The sequence below is a fragment of the Lissotriton helveticus genome, chromosome 5_1, assembly GCF_964261635.1.
Source record: "Lissotriton helveticus chromosome 5_1, aLisHel1.1, whole genome shotgun sequence".
In the NCBI taxonomy this organism is placed as follows: domain Eukaryota; kingdom Metazoa; phylum Chordata; class Amphibia; order Caudata; family Salamandridae; genus Lissotriton; species Lissotriton helveticus.
In genome coordinates this window covers 1635801870-1635818097 of record NC_136065.1, presented here as the reverse complement: position 1 = coordinate 1635818097, position 16228 = coordinate 1635801870, and the positions used below count along the sequence as shown (strand labels likewise).

Below are 16228 nucleotides of genomic sequence, written 5' to 3'. Positions count from 1 at the left end.
TCAAGGCAGACAGCTCCTCTGGGTATCCCAAGCTTGCTGTCGGTGGAGGTTGCCAGGATTATGTATGAGCAGGTTCCAGGATCAACAGGCCGGTATGGCTGGGGCCAAGTCAGTTGTTGTTGTCCTGTTAGCAGCTGCGCGGCGGGTCTTCTTGATATTTCTTCTTTTGCTATCGTGATCTGAGGAAGGAAGGTTCAGGGAGCCCCTAAATACTTAATTTAGGGGCATTACAGGTAGGGCAGGGACCAATGGGTCCTTGTCCTGGGGTGAGGACATCCCCTAGCCTGCTCCTCTCCTATGGGAGGGGGGCAGGAGCCTAGCTGGGATTGGTCAGGGCTCCCCATCTACAAGATGGCCGGAGCCCGGGGTTGCGCTTCACCTCGCCTTCTCCACCTGAGGGGTGGAGCTGGCAAAGGTTGGCACACCCTCCTTCCTGACGTAGTTTTTCCCGCCGGTCTTCCTGCCAGAGTGGGGGTAGAACGGGTGGGGGGGACCAGTTGCTGGGTACAGCAAATGGTCTGGAGAAGCTCTGAGGCGGTATGACTTTGAAGCTTCCCCCTGTCCATCCTGGGGGAGGAGACATAGCACCTCGCCCAGGATATGCATTGTTGCAGGCCCAGGAGAGCAGGGGCTCTCCACCCAGGGGTCCAGCAACATGTCTGCTGTGTGGCAGCCTCTGCAGCCACTCAGCCCAGACGTGGATTGTAGCTTCGGGTTTTGGAGGGCATCTCTAAGATGCCTTCTCGTGCATCTTACATTAAATCCCACACTGGCATCAGTGCGGGTTTAATGTGCTGAGAAGTTTGGAACCAAACTTGTCAGTCTTCAGTGTAGCCATTAGGGTGCTGTGGAGTTCGTAATGACAACCTTCCAGCACCATATACACTTAAATGGCATCACTGCACTTACAGTTCCCAGGAATGGCCCTGGGTACTGTAGGGGCACCGGGCTCATGCACCTGTGCCCTCACCTCTGGCATAGGGCACCCAGCTAGAGGGGTGACTGAAGTATGCCAGGGCAGTGGGTTCTGTGGGCATGGCACACAGGGAGGTGTGCCATGTCGACTCTTGTTTAAGTTCTGTACTTAGGCACTCAGCCTGCAAAGGCAGTGTGTGGTTGCCAGGGTACAGGGCCCCTGAGGGTGGCAAAGTAAGTGCTGCAGCCCTCAGGGGTCTTCTCTGGTCACCATGCCCTCGGTACCTAGGGTACCATTTACTAGGGGCTGACAGGTGGCCAGAGATGCCAATTGGGTATTATGTTTCAGCATAGCTTTTCTTTTTAGGGAAGGAACACAGGCCCTGTGTACCTGATTGGCAGGGACCCAGGGCACACTCAGTCAAAGCACATCAGCAGTTCAGAAAAAAAGTGGGGTCATACCAAGGCAAGAAAGATGGCACTTTCTCACACCATAACACCCTGTTTTGTTACCACTCTGGTTCTTAGTATAGCAACGTTGCGGTACACGAGTGGAGTTGTTTGTTGCTTACTCAGTCAAAATATATACAGAGATGTGATCTTGAGTGCCTCCAGAAATATGGAATGAATGCTCTCAGAATGTTTGGTTCTTGTGCGCATGGTGACTACCGGTCTTTTGGCCATAGATACGAAGTAACTGTTTGGGATGTGTTGTGAATAGTGCCAAGAACAAACTTTGGAATAATGGGCTCACATGTTACCATTCAAATTTTGTGCCCTGAAGAAGTCCCTATGTTATGATAAACGCCGCATACCGGGACCACGTTTGCCACCAGCGACCGTATATCAAAAGTTGGTGGATGGGGCAACACAGACTATAGAGTCACGACCTGGCTTAAAGTTTAAACACAAGGCTGATCACATTAATATTGATCATAAATAGATGCTAATTTGAGGAAGAGTATCAATGTGTGAGATCACTGCTCCTACGAAACGCGCTCAGGAAACAGATTAATAATAACACCCTGAATAAATCCCTGATGTTGTCATTGACGGGAGAGCACTGCCCCTATCGTTGGCATGTTCAGAATTGACCTCTAGGGAAACATTTTTAAATTCTTTGGTCTCAGGATTACCAAGAATGAGTACAAATTAATGCGACTAAATGTACAGGCACAGTTGGTTCGATTGCGGGAAGATGTTGCACATTGGTGATGCCTCCCCGTCTCCCTGATGGGTAGGGCGGTCCTTTTAAAATGATGGCCCTCCCACGCCCCTTGTATATAGTCTTGAACACCCCGTACCTGATGCCAGAGGGATTTTTTCGGTCCATTGCATCTGAGCAGCGTCTATTGCTCTGGGGGAGGGAGGTAGCTCTAGAATCACACATAATAAACTTCAGAGGTGTATACGACGGGGGCCTCTCCATTCCTGACATACGGAAGTACTATTGGGCATCTCAGCTAGTAAATATCAGTGGGTGGGCCTTCTCACCACTAGAGGAACCAGCGTACAGGATAGACTGCTTGGCATTTGGAAACGATAGCTACTTGATGGAGCTCTATCGGAAGGGGAGGGGTAATCGGCTTCTCCCAATATATAGCCGAACGGTGTCGGAAGTCTTGCATAAGGCAACCAAAATGACTTGGCGGACAAACAAACTTACAGAGCAAACTCCTCTTTGGGAGGGTGGTCAACTGGATGAATTGACATGACTCGCAGATTTCCAGAAATGGAGCTTGATAGTGATTGACTGTCTGGGGGACGTCTTGTAGGCTGGGGAAATGTTGGACTTCGACACATTGCAGAGCCAGTTTCAAATGGGGAGGGGGGGAGTATCTGCGATACCGAAAGCTGCGACATGCGCTTCATTGCCATCTACATGAAGGTACTTGGCTACATGAATACTCGCCACTCGAGGACAGTCTACTCTTAGATCCCATGAGTGATCAGGCCATTTCCCTGACTTACTGGAAATTGATTAACACCACCCCAGACTGTTTAGGCATACTACATTATGCTTCGGAGTCCGAAGTGGGTCTCTTAGAGGACGTCGATTGGGCTGAGGCATTATAGACCCCCCCCGGGAAATAGCTATAAGAGCAAGATTCTGGCTGATTCAGCTCCGTATTCTCCATAGATCCTATGCCTCTTGAATAGTTTACGTCCAAATGGACACTTGCAAGACTGACAAATGCGTTCGGGGGTGCGGAGATTCAGGGTCCTTCTTTCCTATACTGTGGTCATGCCCTAGGATCCAAACATACTGGGAAGGTATAATTTGAGTAATGGACGTGGTGGGTGAAGATGTCCCGCTTGAGCTAAGGTGGCTCTTCTTGGGTGTGACCGGTGAAACAACGTGGCCACAATGGGCCTAGACCTGGCTGGCTCTGGCGAGAGGGGTGGCCAAGAGGATCATCGCCTGAGCATGGGGAGCTGGGACACCCCCCTCACTTGCAGCCTAGAAGAAAGACCTCGACTGGTGCTACGGGGCAGAACGGGTGATATACCAGTTAAAAAATGAGGTTAAAAGAATAACGCACTGAATATTCAAGACCGGAGTACAGCTACACTCATTTTGCCCTGAAGTCCGAATGGACAAAACGCGTTGACTACGGTTTTATCTAATGTGAAGGAGAATTCATGACTAAACAGAAACACACCTGCTGAACAGATGTCCTTTCGTTTTATATAAGGGAAGCGTTATTCATACAATTTAAATATGAATGCTTTAATGTGATAGTTTAAAAAAATAAAAATGAGCGCTGGATCGAATTGTTGTATTTTGATATTGTGGAATTTTATCCCAGGAGGCTTAGGGGTATTGAGTCAGATCCTGTGCACCAAAGACAAAGCACATTATCCCACTACTTGATCGGTGCAGTCACAGTTGCCTTAATCCCTACAAATTGTTCTAAATTGTCATTACATTACAATACATGCAGAAGTTGTTTCTGATTGCTTGGCATGACACACTTGAGTAATTAGTAAACCCAAAATCAAAGATATATTTGTGTATATGAGCCCGCTTATGGCACGGTATGGCATGACATGTGATGTTTTATACCCTCCAAAGAGTAAAACTAGGTAGGCTGTGCTACTTTTTGAACAGGGAACCTGCAGGGTTGACACCAGTCTCATTTGGGGTGCTTAAGGTTAATTGTCAAAAGATCCAGCCCCTGTGTCTGTACAGAGAAGCAAATGTGGAGGTTTTGTTCATTAAAGGTGCACAAAATGTTGGCGTGGTATCAGGGGAGCAATATAGGAGCTGGAGAGTTGATATGGAGTGGAGCAGGGCTGAAAATCGTGAGCTTGGCTAAGGAACAGAGCAAAAAGTGAAAAGTAGTATTGCCAGCAATGTTGAGCTGTATATTGATGGGAGATGTTTTCTGTTGTCTTGGTTTCATATTGGTCATATTCTTTGCCCTTGTCGTGTTTACAGGTACCAAGCTCTCAGATGTTTACAGTCGTGTCATGAATGTGGCCAAGAAGCAGAAGCCTGACCTGATGAGTAAGATCACAAAGAACCTTGGGTGAGTGCCCTTTAACATGGGGTTTGCATGCGTTTTATAACATAGCGACCGTTGGATCAATTTAAACCTATGAGGGTATAGGTCAGGTGTTTTTGAAAAACACTAAACGTTTTTTAAGTTTCTTAACACTCATTTGATAAGGTATGTCTGCTAGGTGGAATGCAATAGTGTTTGTTTTGCTGTGAATGCCAGCTCTAACTTCTTGTTAGTCTTATTAAATAGCTTCTGTGTGTGCTCGTGTGGCGGAGTTTCCTTTAAAATGGTTCTGAAAAATCAGTAATCCAAAATTCACAAATATTTAAAGTATTCCAAGGTAAGTCTGCACATTAGTGTGCCTTTTCAAGGAGCTGGTGGGGCTCACAAATTCGTAGTTGTGGAGCATCTGGCAAACTCATTGAAGGCTGGTGAACTGGTTGGAGGCATAAGTTGTACTAAGTGTCGATTAAGGGACTCTGTGCTAGATTCTGAGGTCAACAGCGTTACCCAACTTCGGAGCGCATAATTCAGAACTGGCCAGTCATTGTCAGAATGTTCTGTTGATAGAAACATTTGTGGGACAATGACAACGAACAGACTGAACAGTCAAGACTGGCAACAGTTTTTTTTGGGGTCCCTGGCCAATCATGATTTTAACATGTATACCTTGGCACTGTGACCAAGGAAGACCTCTAAGGGCTGCAGCACTTATTGTGCCACCCTTAGAGGCCCTGTACCTTTACAATCACACACAGCCTTTGCTGGCTGCGTGTTTTCTTGCAGAAAAGTGAAGAGTCTACATGGCACACATCCCTGTGTGCCATTCCTACAACCCATTGCCCTGGCAAAGATCAGTCACCCCTCTAGCTGGGTGCACTATACCAGTGGTGAGGGTACAGGTGCATGAGCCCTGTGCTCCCTACGTGTCTATGTCCATTCTTAGACACTCTAAGTGCAGTGCTGCCCTTAGAGTATGTGGTGCTGGGAGTTTGTCATTACGAACTCCACAGCTCCATAATGGCTACCCTGAATGTGTGAAAGTGGCTCTATATATACTAGACCCGAATAAGGTACAGTGTGTATAGAGTCCACAAACCCCAGAGGTATAACCGAGGTTAAAGTCAGAACTGACCTTACTCTCCAAAGTGGTAGCTTAGTCGAGCAGTAAGGCAGTACCAGAGGACAGTGTAAAGCATTTGTTGTACACACCAGTCAGCAAAAAGTTTCACACACTCAAGGACTGGACTCCAGGCCAATTGTTTTTATATCAAAAGATGTAGTTTTATTTTTAGAACCAGCCAGTATAAAAATATACTTTTCTCGATTTGAGTACTCTCATGTAATTACTTTGCAAAGCGGCAATAAACTTTGTGAACACAATAAATACAGGGGTTGCAGTTGGCAACACAGAATTGAGCTCAATGGGTTTTCATCATATATGTACATTGATAACTTTGTAGATTACTTTGGTAGTTCCAGGACTGGATCCTGGGTTCAGTCCTGGGGTCTAAGCTGAAACCAATGTAGTAAAATCGTTTTAGTGACCGTAGTAATTTTTCAGTAATATAAAGCTGTTTTAAAATCTCACACTGAAAATCTGGCAATGTTATCCAATGGGACAACATTTAGGTTGCAGGTAAAGTATGATCTTGTTACTTTTGTAATCCAGTACTAGGCTCCTAGGTCCAGCACTGGGGTCTCAACTTAAAACAGGTACGTAATTGTGTTTCAGTATTTCGTATGATTTTTAAAGAATATTTCAAGTTTTCAAAAGTAGACACTTCGAAGAAATTTCATAAAAAAGCAGACCATGGATTCCTATGGAGAAAATACAGATTACTAGTAAACCCGGTAAGGATTACTTTTGGGGTTCAGTACTGGGCTATAAGGTACAGTACTGGCTTCTCCCTTGATCACAGGTGAGTACTTCGGAATTCGGGTGATTTTATATGAATATTTTTAGTTTCCAAAACTTCACACTTAAAAGATTTTTAGAGTCAAACCAGTCAATGTTATCCAATGGCAGGTAAGTGAGTTATTGGTTTCCATGTGAGTACTTGGCTGGAGAAGTTAGGGTTCTGGGCATAGACTCAGGGGTCCCCCAGGGTCAGGTAAGTACAGTTGGGTCACCCCCAGCGGCACAGGGGCGGCCAGGTGCAGAGGTAGTTGGGCCCAATGTTAGCCAATGAGGGAAAGGGGGCTTCCGGTTGGTGGCTGCTGACTAGCAGGCCATGCAGCTGTGGAGCTGGGCTCCTGGTCACTTGCTCAGGGAAATTGGGGAAGTAGGATAGAGTACAGGTTGCACTGCCAGGGGCACTCTGGCAGCTGGGTGCTGGGTGCTTTGGAGCCGTCGGGCGCTCAATGTTATTCAACTTGAAAAGGGAACAAAGGCTGCAGGCTCGGGGACGAAGGATCTTCTGGAGCGACCAACATTTCGAGGGGTAAGTTGGGATCTTGGAGGATAAGTAGGCACCCAGGAGTTGGGCACAGGGGGCCGTGGGGCGCCGGGTGCAGGGGTGTCTTTTGAGGTCGGGAAATCTTACCCCCTGCTGGTCGTGGTCGGAGGGGTCCTCTGTCCTGAGGCTGCAGGCATCAGAGGGGTCGTCGAGGAGGGTCTTTGGGCACTGAACTTCGGGTCCCAGTCACCGGGGGGACGTCTTCGTGGTCCTGGATCACTCGGGCACGGGCCGGGCTCGGCGGGTGCAGAGTGGGTTGGTCCGGAGCTTCCTGGCTTGCACCAGGGGGGTTGTTGCAGCAGAGTAACAACCCCAGGAGTCCTAGGCTTTAAGAGGGTCAAGGCAGGCAGGTCCTCTGGGTGTCCCAAGGTTGCTGTCCGCAGGAGTCGCCGGGATTAGGCAGGAGCAGTTTCCAGGATTGACAGGCTGGTAGGGCTGGGGCCAAGTCAGTTGTTGTCGTCCTGTTAGCAGTTGCACGGCGGGTCTTCTTCTCCTTGATCTTCTTTCTTCATTTCTTATCGGGATCTGAGGAAGGAAGTTTCAGGGAGCGCCTAAATACTGAATTTAGGGGCATTACAGGTAGGGCAAGGACAGGGACCAATAGGTCCCTGTATTGGTCCCTGTCCCATGGGAGGGGGGCAGGAGCCTTGCTGTGATTGGGCAGGGCTTCCCATCTTCAAGATGACCGGAGCCCGGGGTCGTGCTTCACCTCTTCTCCCCCACCTGAGTAGTGGGGTTGGCACAGGCTGGCACCCCCCCCCCCCTTCCTGACGTAGTTTATCCCGCCAGTCTTCCCGCCAGAGTGGGGGTCAGGACTGGTGGGGGCCAGTTGCTGGGTACAGCAAATGGTCCTGGAGAAGCTCACAGAGGCGGCATGCCTGTGAAGCTTCCCCCTGCCCATCCTGGGGAGGACACCTCGCCCAGGATGTGCATTGTTGCAGGCTCAGGAGAGCGGGGGGGCTCTCCACCCAGGGGTCCCGCAACATGTCTGCTGTGTGGCAGCCTCTGCAGCCACTCAGCCCAGGCGTGGATTGTAGGCTATGTTTTCAGGGGGCATCTCTAAGATGCCTTCTGGTGCATTTTACATTAAATCCCACACTGGCATCAGTGCGGGTTTAATGTGCTGAGAAGTTTGGTACCAACCTTGTCAGTCTTCAGTGTAGCCATTATGGTGCTGTGGAGTTCGTAATGACAACCTCCCAGCACCATATACTCTTAATGGCATCACTGCACTTACAGTGCCCAGAAAGGGCCCTGGTTACTGTAGGGGCACAGGTGCATGAGCCCTGGCATAGGGCACCCAGCTAGAGGGGTGACTGAAGTATGCCAGGGCAGTGGGTTCTGTGGGCATGGCACACAGATGTGTGCCATGTCGATTCTTTGTTTGGTTCAGACACTCAGCCTGCAAAGGCAGTGTATGGGTGTCAGGGTGCAGGGCCCCTGAGGGGGGGAACAACCTTTACAACGCATCTTTTACAACGAAGTACCATCACAACGCAACTTTTACCCCGCAGGTGCCATTACAACGCATTCCATTACAACGCATGGCATTACAACGTAGGTGCTATTACAACGCATGCCATTACGTCATACATCCCCCTGAGGGTGGCACAATATGTGCTGCAGCCCTCAGGGGTCTTCTCTTGTCACCATGCCCTGGGTACCTAGAATGAATGAATGAATTGAGTCTTATATCGCGCAACTTAGCCCAAGGGCATCAAGGCGCCTAAAGATCGTACAGCTTGTGAGTGTTCTAGTGCCAGACTACAGATAAGCCTCTACAAAAAGGTGCGTTTTCAGAGCTTTTTGGAAGAGAGTGATGGAGGATTGTCCTGCCAGTTCAGGGGGGAGAGAGTTCCACAGCATAGGAGCCAGGGAGGAGAAGGCTCTCCCTCCCCACTTTACTTTAAGAAACCGAGGAACTGACAGAAGGTTTTTATTGGAAGAGCGGAGGGCTCTGCAGGGAGAGTAAGGGTGTAAAAGGGCCCTAATGCCCTCCGAACCTGAGCCATATAAGGCCCCATGGGCAGGACAGGATCTTAAACGAGATCCTGGACTGAATGGGCAACCAGTGCAGGCTCTTCCTAGCTACGGAGGCTGAAGAAAGTCTAGGGAGGTTAAGAACCAGCGCGGCCGTCGCATTTTGCACTATCTGTAAGCGCTGAAGAAGGCCCTTATTGATACCTGAATAAAGCGCATTACAGTAGTCGGTTCAATACACTTTATTCGATTAGATTAAAATCATAAAAGGACACAGTATAAAAATACACTAAAAATACATACAATCGATGGGTGAATAGTATATAAAATAGGTAATGTTCATAAAATTTAAAAGCCAAATGCCACGCATGATTTACTTAGCAACAAAAGGTGCAGAGATACGTAACCAGAATGCAATAATCTATAGTAGAAGATGGGACATCATAATTCCACATGATTAATGGGTCTTAATTTTTTCAGTCTAACAGCTGCCACCAAGTAGCTCCCAATATTAACAAGCATTTACAATGCAACGGTTTCGCCTTTGGAAATGTTAAAGCTATTTGCAATGTAAATGACAATGCCATTTATTTATCTGTTTTCAAAACCAACACATGAATACAAATGTTGTCATTTACAATGCCAATAGCTCAAACTTTTCCAAAGGCGAAACCGTTGCATTGTAAATGCTTGTTCTTAATCGCTTCAATGCCTTCGGAACCAGAAACAGAAACGGACACCTCTTATTTTGTGCAAACCTTTTATTGTTTCTTTTGCTTTGTGCGCTGTGCCGCCATGAAGCGTTTCGGCCTATGCAGGCCTTGAGCACATGACGCGCCTACAGGACTATATATATGTGGATTTGTGAATATGAATATATATATATATATATATATATATTCCAAAACAAATTTTCCAATAGCAACGCTCTCAGAAATCCAAACGTCACGCACTAGATCAAAGGCCAAGGGTGTTTATTACACCTACAACATGTTTCGGCTTTGACAAGCCTTGATCACGTCGTCGTTTTGGAATTTGAATTCTGGCGTGCTCCGCCGGAGTGCGCGCCACCTCCCACGGGGCCACAAGCAGTCCAGACGGAGCAACTTTGGTAAATATATATATATATATATATATATATATATATATATATATATATATATATATATATATATATATATATATATATATATATATATATATATATATATATATATATATATAGATATATATATATAGATATATATATAGATATAGATATATATAGATATATATAGATATATATATATATATAGATATATCTCAAGCAAATTTCCCTCCAAAAAGAAGAAAGGAGTCTGCACTCACGATATGGCCATGGAAATCCTTTTATTTAAATCAAGTCACCAGTCCAGAAGTATGGGAGGTATGCAGTGGATAGTTACTGATATCACGAAGACTAGGATGTGTTGTTTGGAGTGTGTTGATTGGGTGACATAATGAAGCAAGTTGAATGTGTCAATAAGGCTCAGAAGCGTGGCGCTACTTTTTTCGTGTGTGTTTATCCAGGAGGTTGAAATCACTGAGAAGTAAGGTGTGTGGATGTCAGGTGGGTGAAATGAGAAGATGTCCATGAATTTGTCTATTAAGTGGCATGTAGAATACGCACAGATGTATGAAGCTGCTTAAGTCAAAAAGGTGAGTGCATACTCGAATTAGTTAGTGAATATGAGTACTGCTGCTACTTTCACGCAGCTGACATTCCATGTCAAAAGACTTGCTAATCACTCTTTCTCCCATTTCTTGCATGCGCTTAAAATACTGCCAGTAATATTTCTGTCATGTCCTGAAAGTCCTAGTACAATTATTTATCCTGTCGCCCCTGCTGCACAGATATGGCCATATTTAGTCTTGCTGCTGTAACTTCTTGCAGACCCTGCATTTACTATTCACATACACATTTGTCAACAAACCCAAGATCGCACAGGCTGAGGCCTTGCTACATGTATACTAAGACCTCCCCTACACATGGAGTGAAGGCGAAACAAAGCCAAAAAATGCAAATCTCTTATGTTGGCTGTACTCCTCCATTGCCCTTTCTGATATCTAGAATCCCTGTCCACTAAGCTATCCCCTTTCTCTGTCCCTATTTATTCTCTCCCTTTCACTAGATTTTGTGTTGATCTTTTCTGCGTTCGTTTTTCTCTGTGCTCAGTACCTTGTCATCTTGTTTCACCTTAATTTTTCTTTCCATCCTTTTCTCTTCTCCTTGTTCCTCTCTCTTTTTACATTCACACCTGCCCCGCTTGTCCCCTTCTCTCCCACCCTACTCTCTTACACACTGTCTGACTCAGCTCCACATTGCCTCTTTCGCCTGCCATCTCTCTTACTTTTTCCTATCACCTATGATTACCTCTCTTCCCACTACGAGGGCCCTGGATAGGATTTCTGCTCCCCTACATGAAAGCACACCTTTCTGTACCACCCCCCTAGGAATGGTGTCACCGCTACTTCCACCAGTAAATTGATGTCTCTGCTGGCGGCAGTCTAGGAATTCACCTAGCAATCTCTTCCTCAAAAACTGCTCTACCATGTCTCACACAGAGTCCTCTTTTTCAATGCTTTCCCCTTTCTCTCTTTTTATCATTTATCTTCCTTCCTCTTCTTAATCGTATGCTCTTTACACCTTATCCTTTCTCACTTACCTTTCTCCATCTTACATATCCCTCCTCTCTCCTTTTTCCTTCGCCCGCCTCTGTCTATCCTGACATGCTGCTCCTTCTCCCTCCCTCTCACTTAACTTCTAAGCCACCTCTCACACACACTACTCTGATCCTGATCATCTCACTGCCTTCTCTTATACTTTTCTCAAAACTTCCTTTTACATATTTTCTATTACCTTTTTCTGAACTTTCATTATGATCCACACATCTTATTACTCCTCTCGCTTGAACACAGACATCCATCGCTTATGGCCGACTTTCTCTTGCAAACTCTTTTTACTTGCCCTTGTTAAAACTATTTTGCATATGTTCAAATGTTGAGGTCCTCCAACACAGAGCATGCTGGGTACACAAGCAGCAACTACATATGGATTGTCCTGTCTGTCAAAAAGAAGCTATACTACAAAGGTAAAAAGTCACAGGGATCGAGAATTCAGGGGTATTTCTGTGCCTTAGAGCCCTGCTGTTACGTTATGCATCTTAGGCTGTGATACAATTTATGGGTTATCTCTGCGATGAGCATCAGATTCCTTAATGTAGCGAGACCAGTCATCCTGACTTTATCCCGACAGACCTGATTTTTAAAAGATGTCCCTGTCTCCCGACACTTTTTGATTAAATAAATATAAGTCCCTGTTGTAGAGAGGGTCGGCGGGGCGTACATTAATTAGTGTGTAGTGCATGCTCAGGTTTCCACGGCTCTCTCAACACCAGTGAGAGGAGCTGCTTCTTCGAAGACTCACATGCTGGGCTGCCATAACACTTTCATGCAGCACAGCGTGTTATAAGGGAGAGTGAATCCGTGTCTCAGAAGCCCTATCAGACAAGCTTAAGCCTTTTTCACAATCCCATTGAAAATTTTAATTAAGTGCATCGCGGGTCTCAGGAAAGCTCCCCACCCCTTCAGAAAGACACTGAAGTTATAAAGCGCCATTTTTCATTTCCTTTCTGGTACTTGTAAACTTGTTATGCCATTATAATATAGTATTAAGTCTCCCAGAATGCAAGGGAAACTCTAGTCAAACTGTTTTGAAATGTAACAAAGTGCACAACCCCTCACATGGTAGTCTTTTTTTGTTTTTATTTGTAGCCCAAATTACAGGTTGTGGGGTATGGCAGTGAGTCTAGTCCTATATTGGTTTGGTGATGTAATTATGCCCTCCAGTGTCCGTGATCAGTACCAACGTTTAGTCCTTTTAGTATGTCTGTGTCCATCCTAGTTTTTGGTTGTGGTAATATAGCCGTCCTACCTAAGGGGCACCTTAAATTCAATTCAATTTCGGCCTCACTTAATACATTTACTTTTAGAGTGAACACTTAATACATTTACCGTTAGAGTGAAGATAAACATCCATCTATACCAGTCTCAAGCCACATTTACCTTACACCTACCCTTTCTTGTTGCCCTCCCCTCATATGCTTTTGTCTTTACTACCACTCCTTTAGACCCCTTACTGGCTACCTTTCCCTAAACTCCATCTCCTGTCATGTACATTTCACAGCCTTTGCTTGACACCCATCCCTTGGCGCTCCTGCTACACCTTCATTACAGCATTCATTTTAATCGCCCCTCACTTACAAAACAACCGTGTTGCCTCTCCCTAAAGCTCGCTTCTAGCTGTCACTCTAGATTGCTTCTCACTACCAAACCCTCACTGGCCCAAGATCTCACCATCGATGTCCCCCATGGTCAGCTCGTCCCCCAGCTGGCTTAGCCCATCCATGACCTCCAACGACTCCATCCTGCTGTCGCACCGGGAACTGTCACAACGCCATGCTAGGAGGCCCACTGTGGTACCGCCCGCGAGAACACCGACGTCACGCATAGCAATTTCTGCGAACCACGCCTCGCTCTGGCAAGATTACAAATAAACCAACGGGGCCATCTTGGAATAGAACACAGATACAGGCGGGAGTGGACACGGACGGCGGGAGGGGGCGGGAGGGGACGCCTCGCTCTGGCAAGATTACAAATAAACCAACGGGGCCATCTTGGAATAGAACACAGATACAGGCGGGAGTGGACACGGACGGCGGGAGGGGGCGGGAGGGGACGCCTCGCTCTGGCAAGATTACAAATAAACCAACGGGGCCATCTTGGAATAGAACACAGATACAGGCGGGAGTGGACACGGACGGCGGGAGGGGGCGGGAGTGGACACGGACGGCGGGAGGGGGCGGGAGTGGACACGGACGGCGGGAGGGGGCGGGAGAGGACACGGACGGCGGGAGGGGGCGGGAGACGACACGGACGGCGGGAAACGTGCACAGGACAGCGAGGGGGGCGGAAAGGCACACGGAGGGGGCGGGAATGGACAGCGCATCTGAATTCACTTTCAGTGAAAGGGGAGGGAACAGGGAAAAACGTAACTCCGCCCTGGGAAAAAATCTCGGGAACGCCCCCGAATCTGGTCCGGCCTTGACGGACAGATCCGGCACCCAATGGCTAGCCTCCATTTATGGAGCTAGCCAATGAGAGCCGGGGGACGTTCCCGAAGTGCTTAGTGTCGACATAGGATTTCACCTGCGCTGAAAGGCTGCGCAGAGCGCAGCCTTTCGGCAGGCGAAACCCAAAAATGACCCAGACATTCTGCAACAATTGCAGAAACATTAGAGCAGGTTTAACTTGGCATAACCCCGTACCTTTTTAAGTAATGGGATAATACATGTGTTCCTTATGACTGAATAATGTTTACAGAAAAACATGAAATGAGTGGTGTCCTGGGTAGAACAGTTATCGCAATCACAGGGTAAAGCCGTATCAGCAGAGCTCCAGACCAGGTTTGTTCCCAACAAAAAAGGAATTTGGTTAAACCTAAACCTTGTTAATAGCCATCTATGAAAGGGTCTATTAACTACCTTTAAATAAAATTCCAAAGAATCTGGACAGTAGTCTAATCTTGAGGAGACGAGAGCCACAGTGACCTGCTTCCGCGCTTCGGGGGAGAGGAAGTGTGCAGTCCTTCTCAAAACCCTGATCCCACAGCGGGTGGAAACGGTCCTACTGACCTGACGGTCAAAGGAGAGCGTGGAATCAATCAGTACACCCAGATTCCTGGCAAATTGGAAGGAAGAGGACACGCCCCAAGGGACGGCGGCCACCAATCACTCGACCAGATATCCTGGTTACCCCCGAAGATCAGGACCTCTGTCTTCTCTCCGTGTAACTTCAGGAAGTTCTGGATCATCCATGAAGAGACTGCTTCCATGCAGTTCCTGAAGTTCGAAGCGGAGAGGCTGACCGATTGAGAGAGGGGAAACCATGATTTGGGTGTCGTCAGCATATGACCAGGCTCGAGTCGGGGTACCACGCGGGTGGACGGCGTCCCCCCACTTATTTTAAGGGGTCTTACCGGGTGGATGCCATCCCCCCTGCACAAAAACTGGGCTTTAAATTATAGCGTTATTCCCGAATCGAGCCCTGCTCTTGCCTCCGTTAGACGCGCTGTTTAATACAATGAATAGGAAGGAGCCAGGACTGCCAGACAAGCCCCCCAGCCCCCTGTCCTAATAACTCTGCGATCTTATCGGCGCTGCTGCGTTAATGGAGTATGTGAGCGCTATTACGTATTTGAGCGTCCCCCCACTTGTAGATTTTTTTCCTTTTCGTGACGTCACTTCCGGTTGTGCCGTCACTTCACGTATTTGAGCGTCCCCCACCTCTAGGGTTTTTTCCTTTTGTGACGTCACTTCCGGTCGTGACATCACTTCCTGTCTGTGAGCGTCCCCCCCACTTCTTTATTTAGGACTTGTGCCCTGTATATGACAACACCTCTAGGCCAAAGGAACGTACTAACCTGGCTAGTGGGGCCACATAGATGTTAAAAAGTGTGGGGCTCAGGGAAGATCCTTGAGGAACCCCACACTGCACAGGTTTAGAGGGAGAGAGGAATTCGCCCAGCTTTACCCTCTGTTCTCTTTGGCTAAGGAAGGAGGTCAGGAGGTTCAGGGCTGAGCTGCCAACTCCAATCTCCCGAAGGCGGGAAATCAAAACAGAGGGAGACAGGGTGTCGCATGCCGCCGTGAGGTCGAGCAGGACCAGATGGGTAGTCTGGCCCATGTCGACCTTCGATCGGATGTTGTTAATGTCCACCGTAAGGGCGGACTCCGTGCTATGGGCTCTCCGAAAACCATGTTGGGAAGAGTCCAACAAACTAGCGTCATCTAGGAAGGCCCTTAAATGATGGTTAAGGTGAGACTCAAGAATTTTAGCTGGGGCGGGTAGCAGAGAAATTGGGCGACAGTTCTTCAACACCCCAGGATCCAGAGTGGCCTTCTTCAGGAGAAGTTTAACAACCGCCATTTTCCACGAGAGGGGAACATTTCCTTCCATGATCACTAGGTTCAACATCTTTAAAAGGGGAGGGATGACCACCTCCCTGCATTCTTTGAGGATCTCAAGAGGACAGGGACCCAAAGGGGAACCAGATTTCGTTTTATCAAGGAGCAGGGTAAGAGATTCAGGGGTAAGGGGGGGAAAGTTAAAGAGGCTAGGGCGGGGTTCATTCGCCTGACACTCAGGGGGGAAAGAGGTAGGAGGGTGGGTGACACCGGAGTCCAGGTTAAGGGATTCAAGAGACTTTTAAATATCTGCTATTTTAGTATGGAAAAAGTGGAGATCTTATCACACAAATCCTGAGATCCCACTATGGGGTCCGGTGTCTGA

The 16228-nt window shown here is 47.5% G+C and overlaps 1 protein-coding gene across 1 annotated transcript in view; it reads left to right on the top strand.

The window, feature by feature from the left end:
- SUPT16H (SPT16 homolog, facilitates chromatin remodeling subunit) overlaps positions 1 to 16228 on the top strand; it is a 246013-nt gene that overhangs the window by 57311 nt on the left and 172474 nt on the right. The window contains exon 8 of the mRNA XM_078644840.1: positions 4358 to 4448. Coding sequence (XP_078500966.1) covers positions 4358 to 4448 — 91 coding nt within the window. The remainder of the gene's footprint in view (positions 1 to 4357; positions 4449 to 16228) is intronic.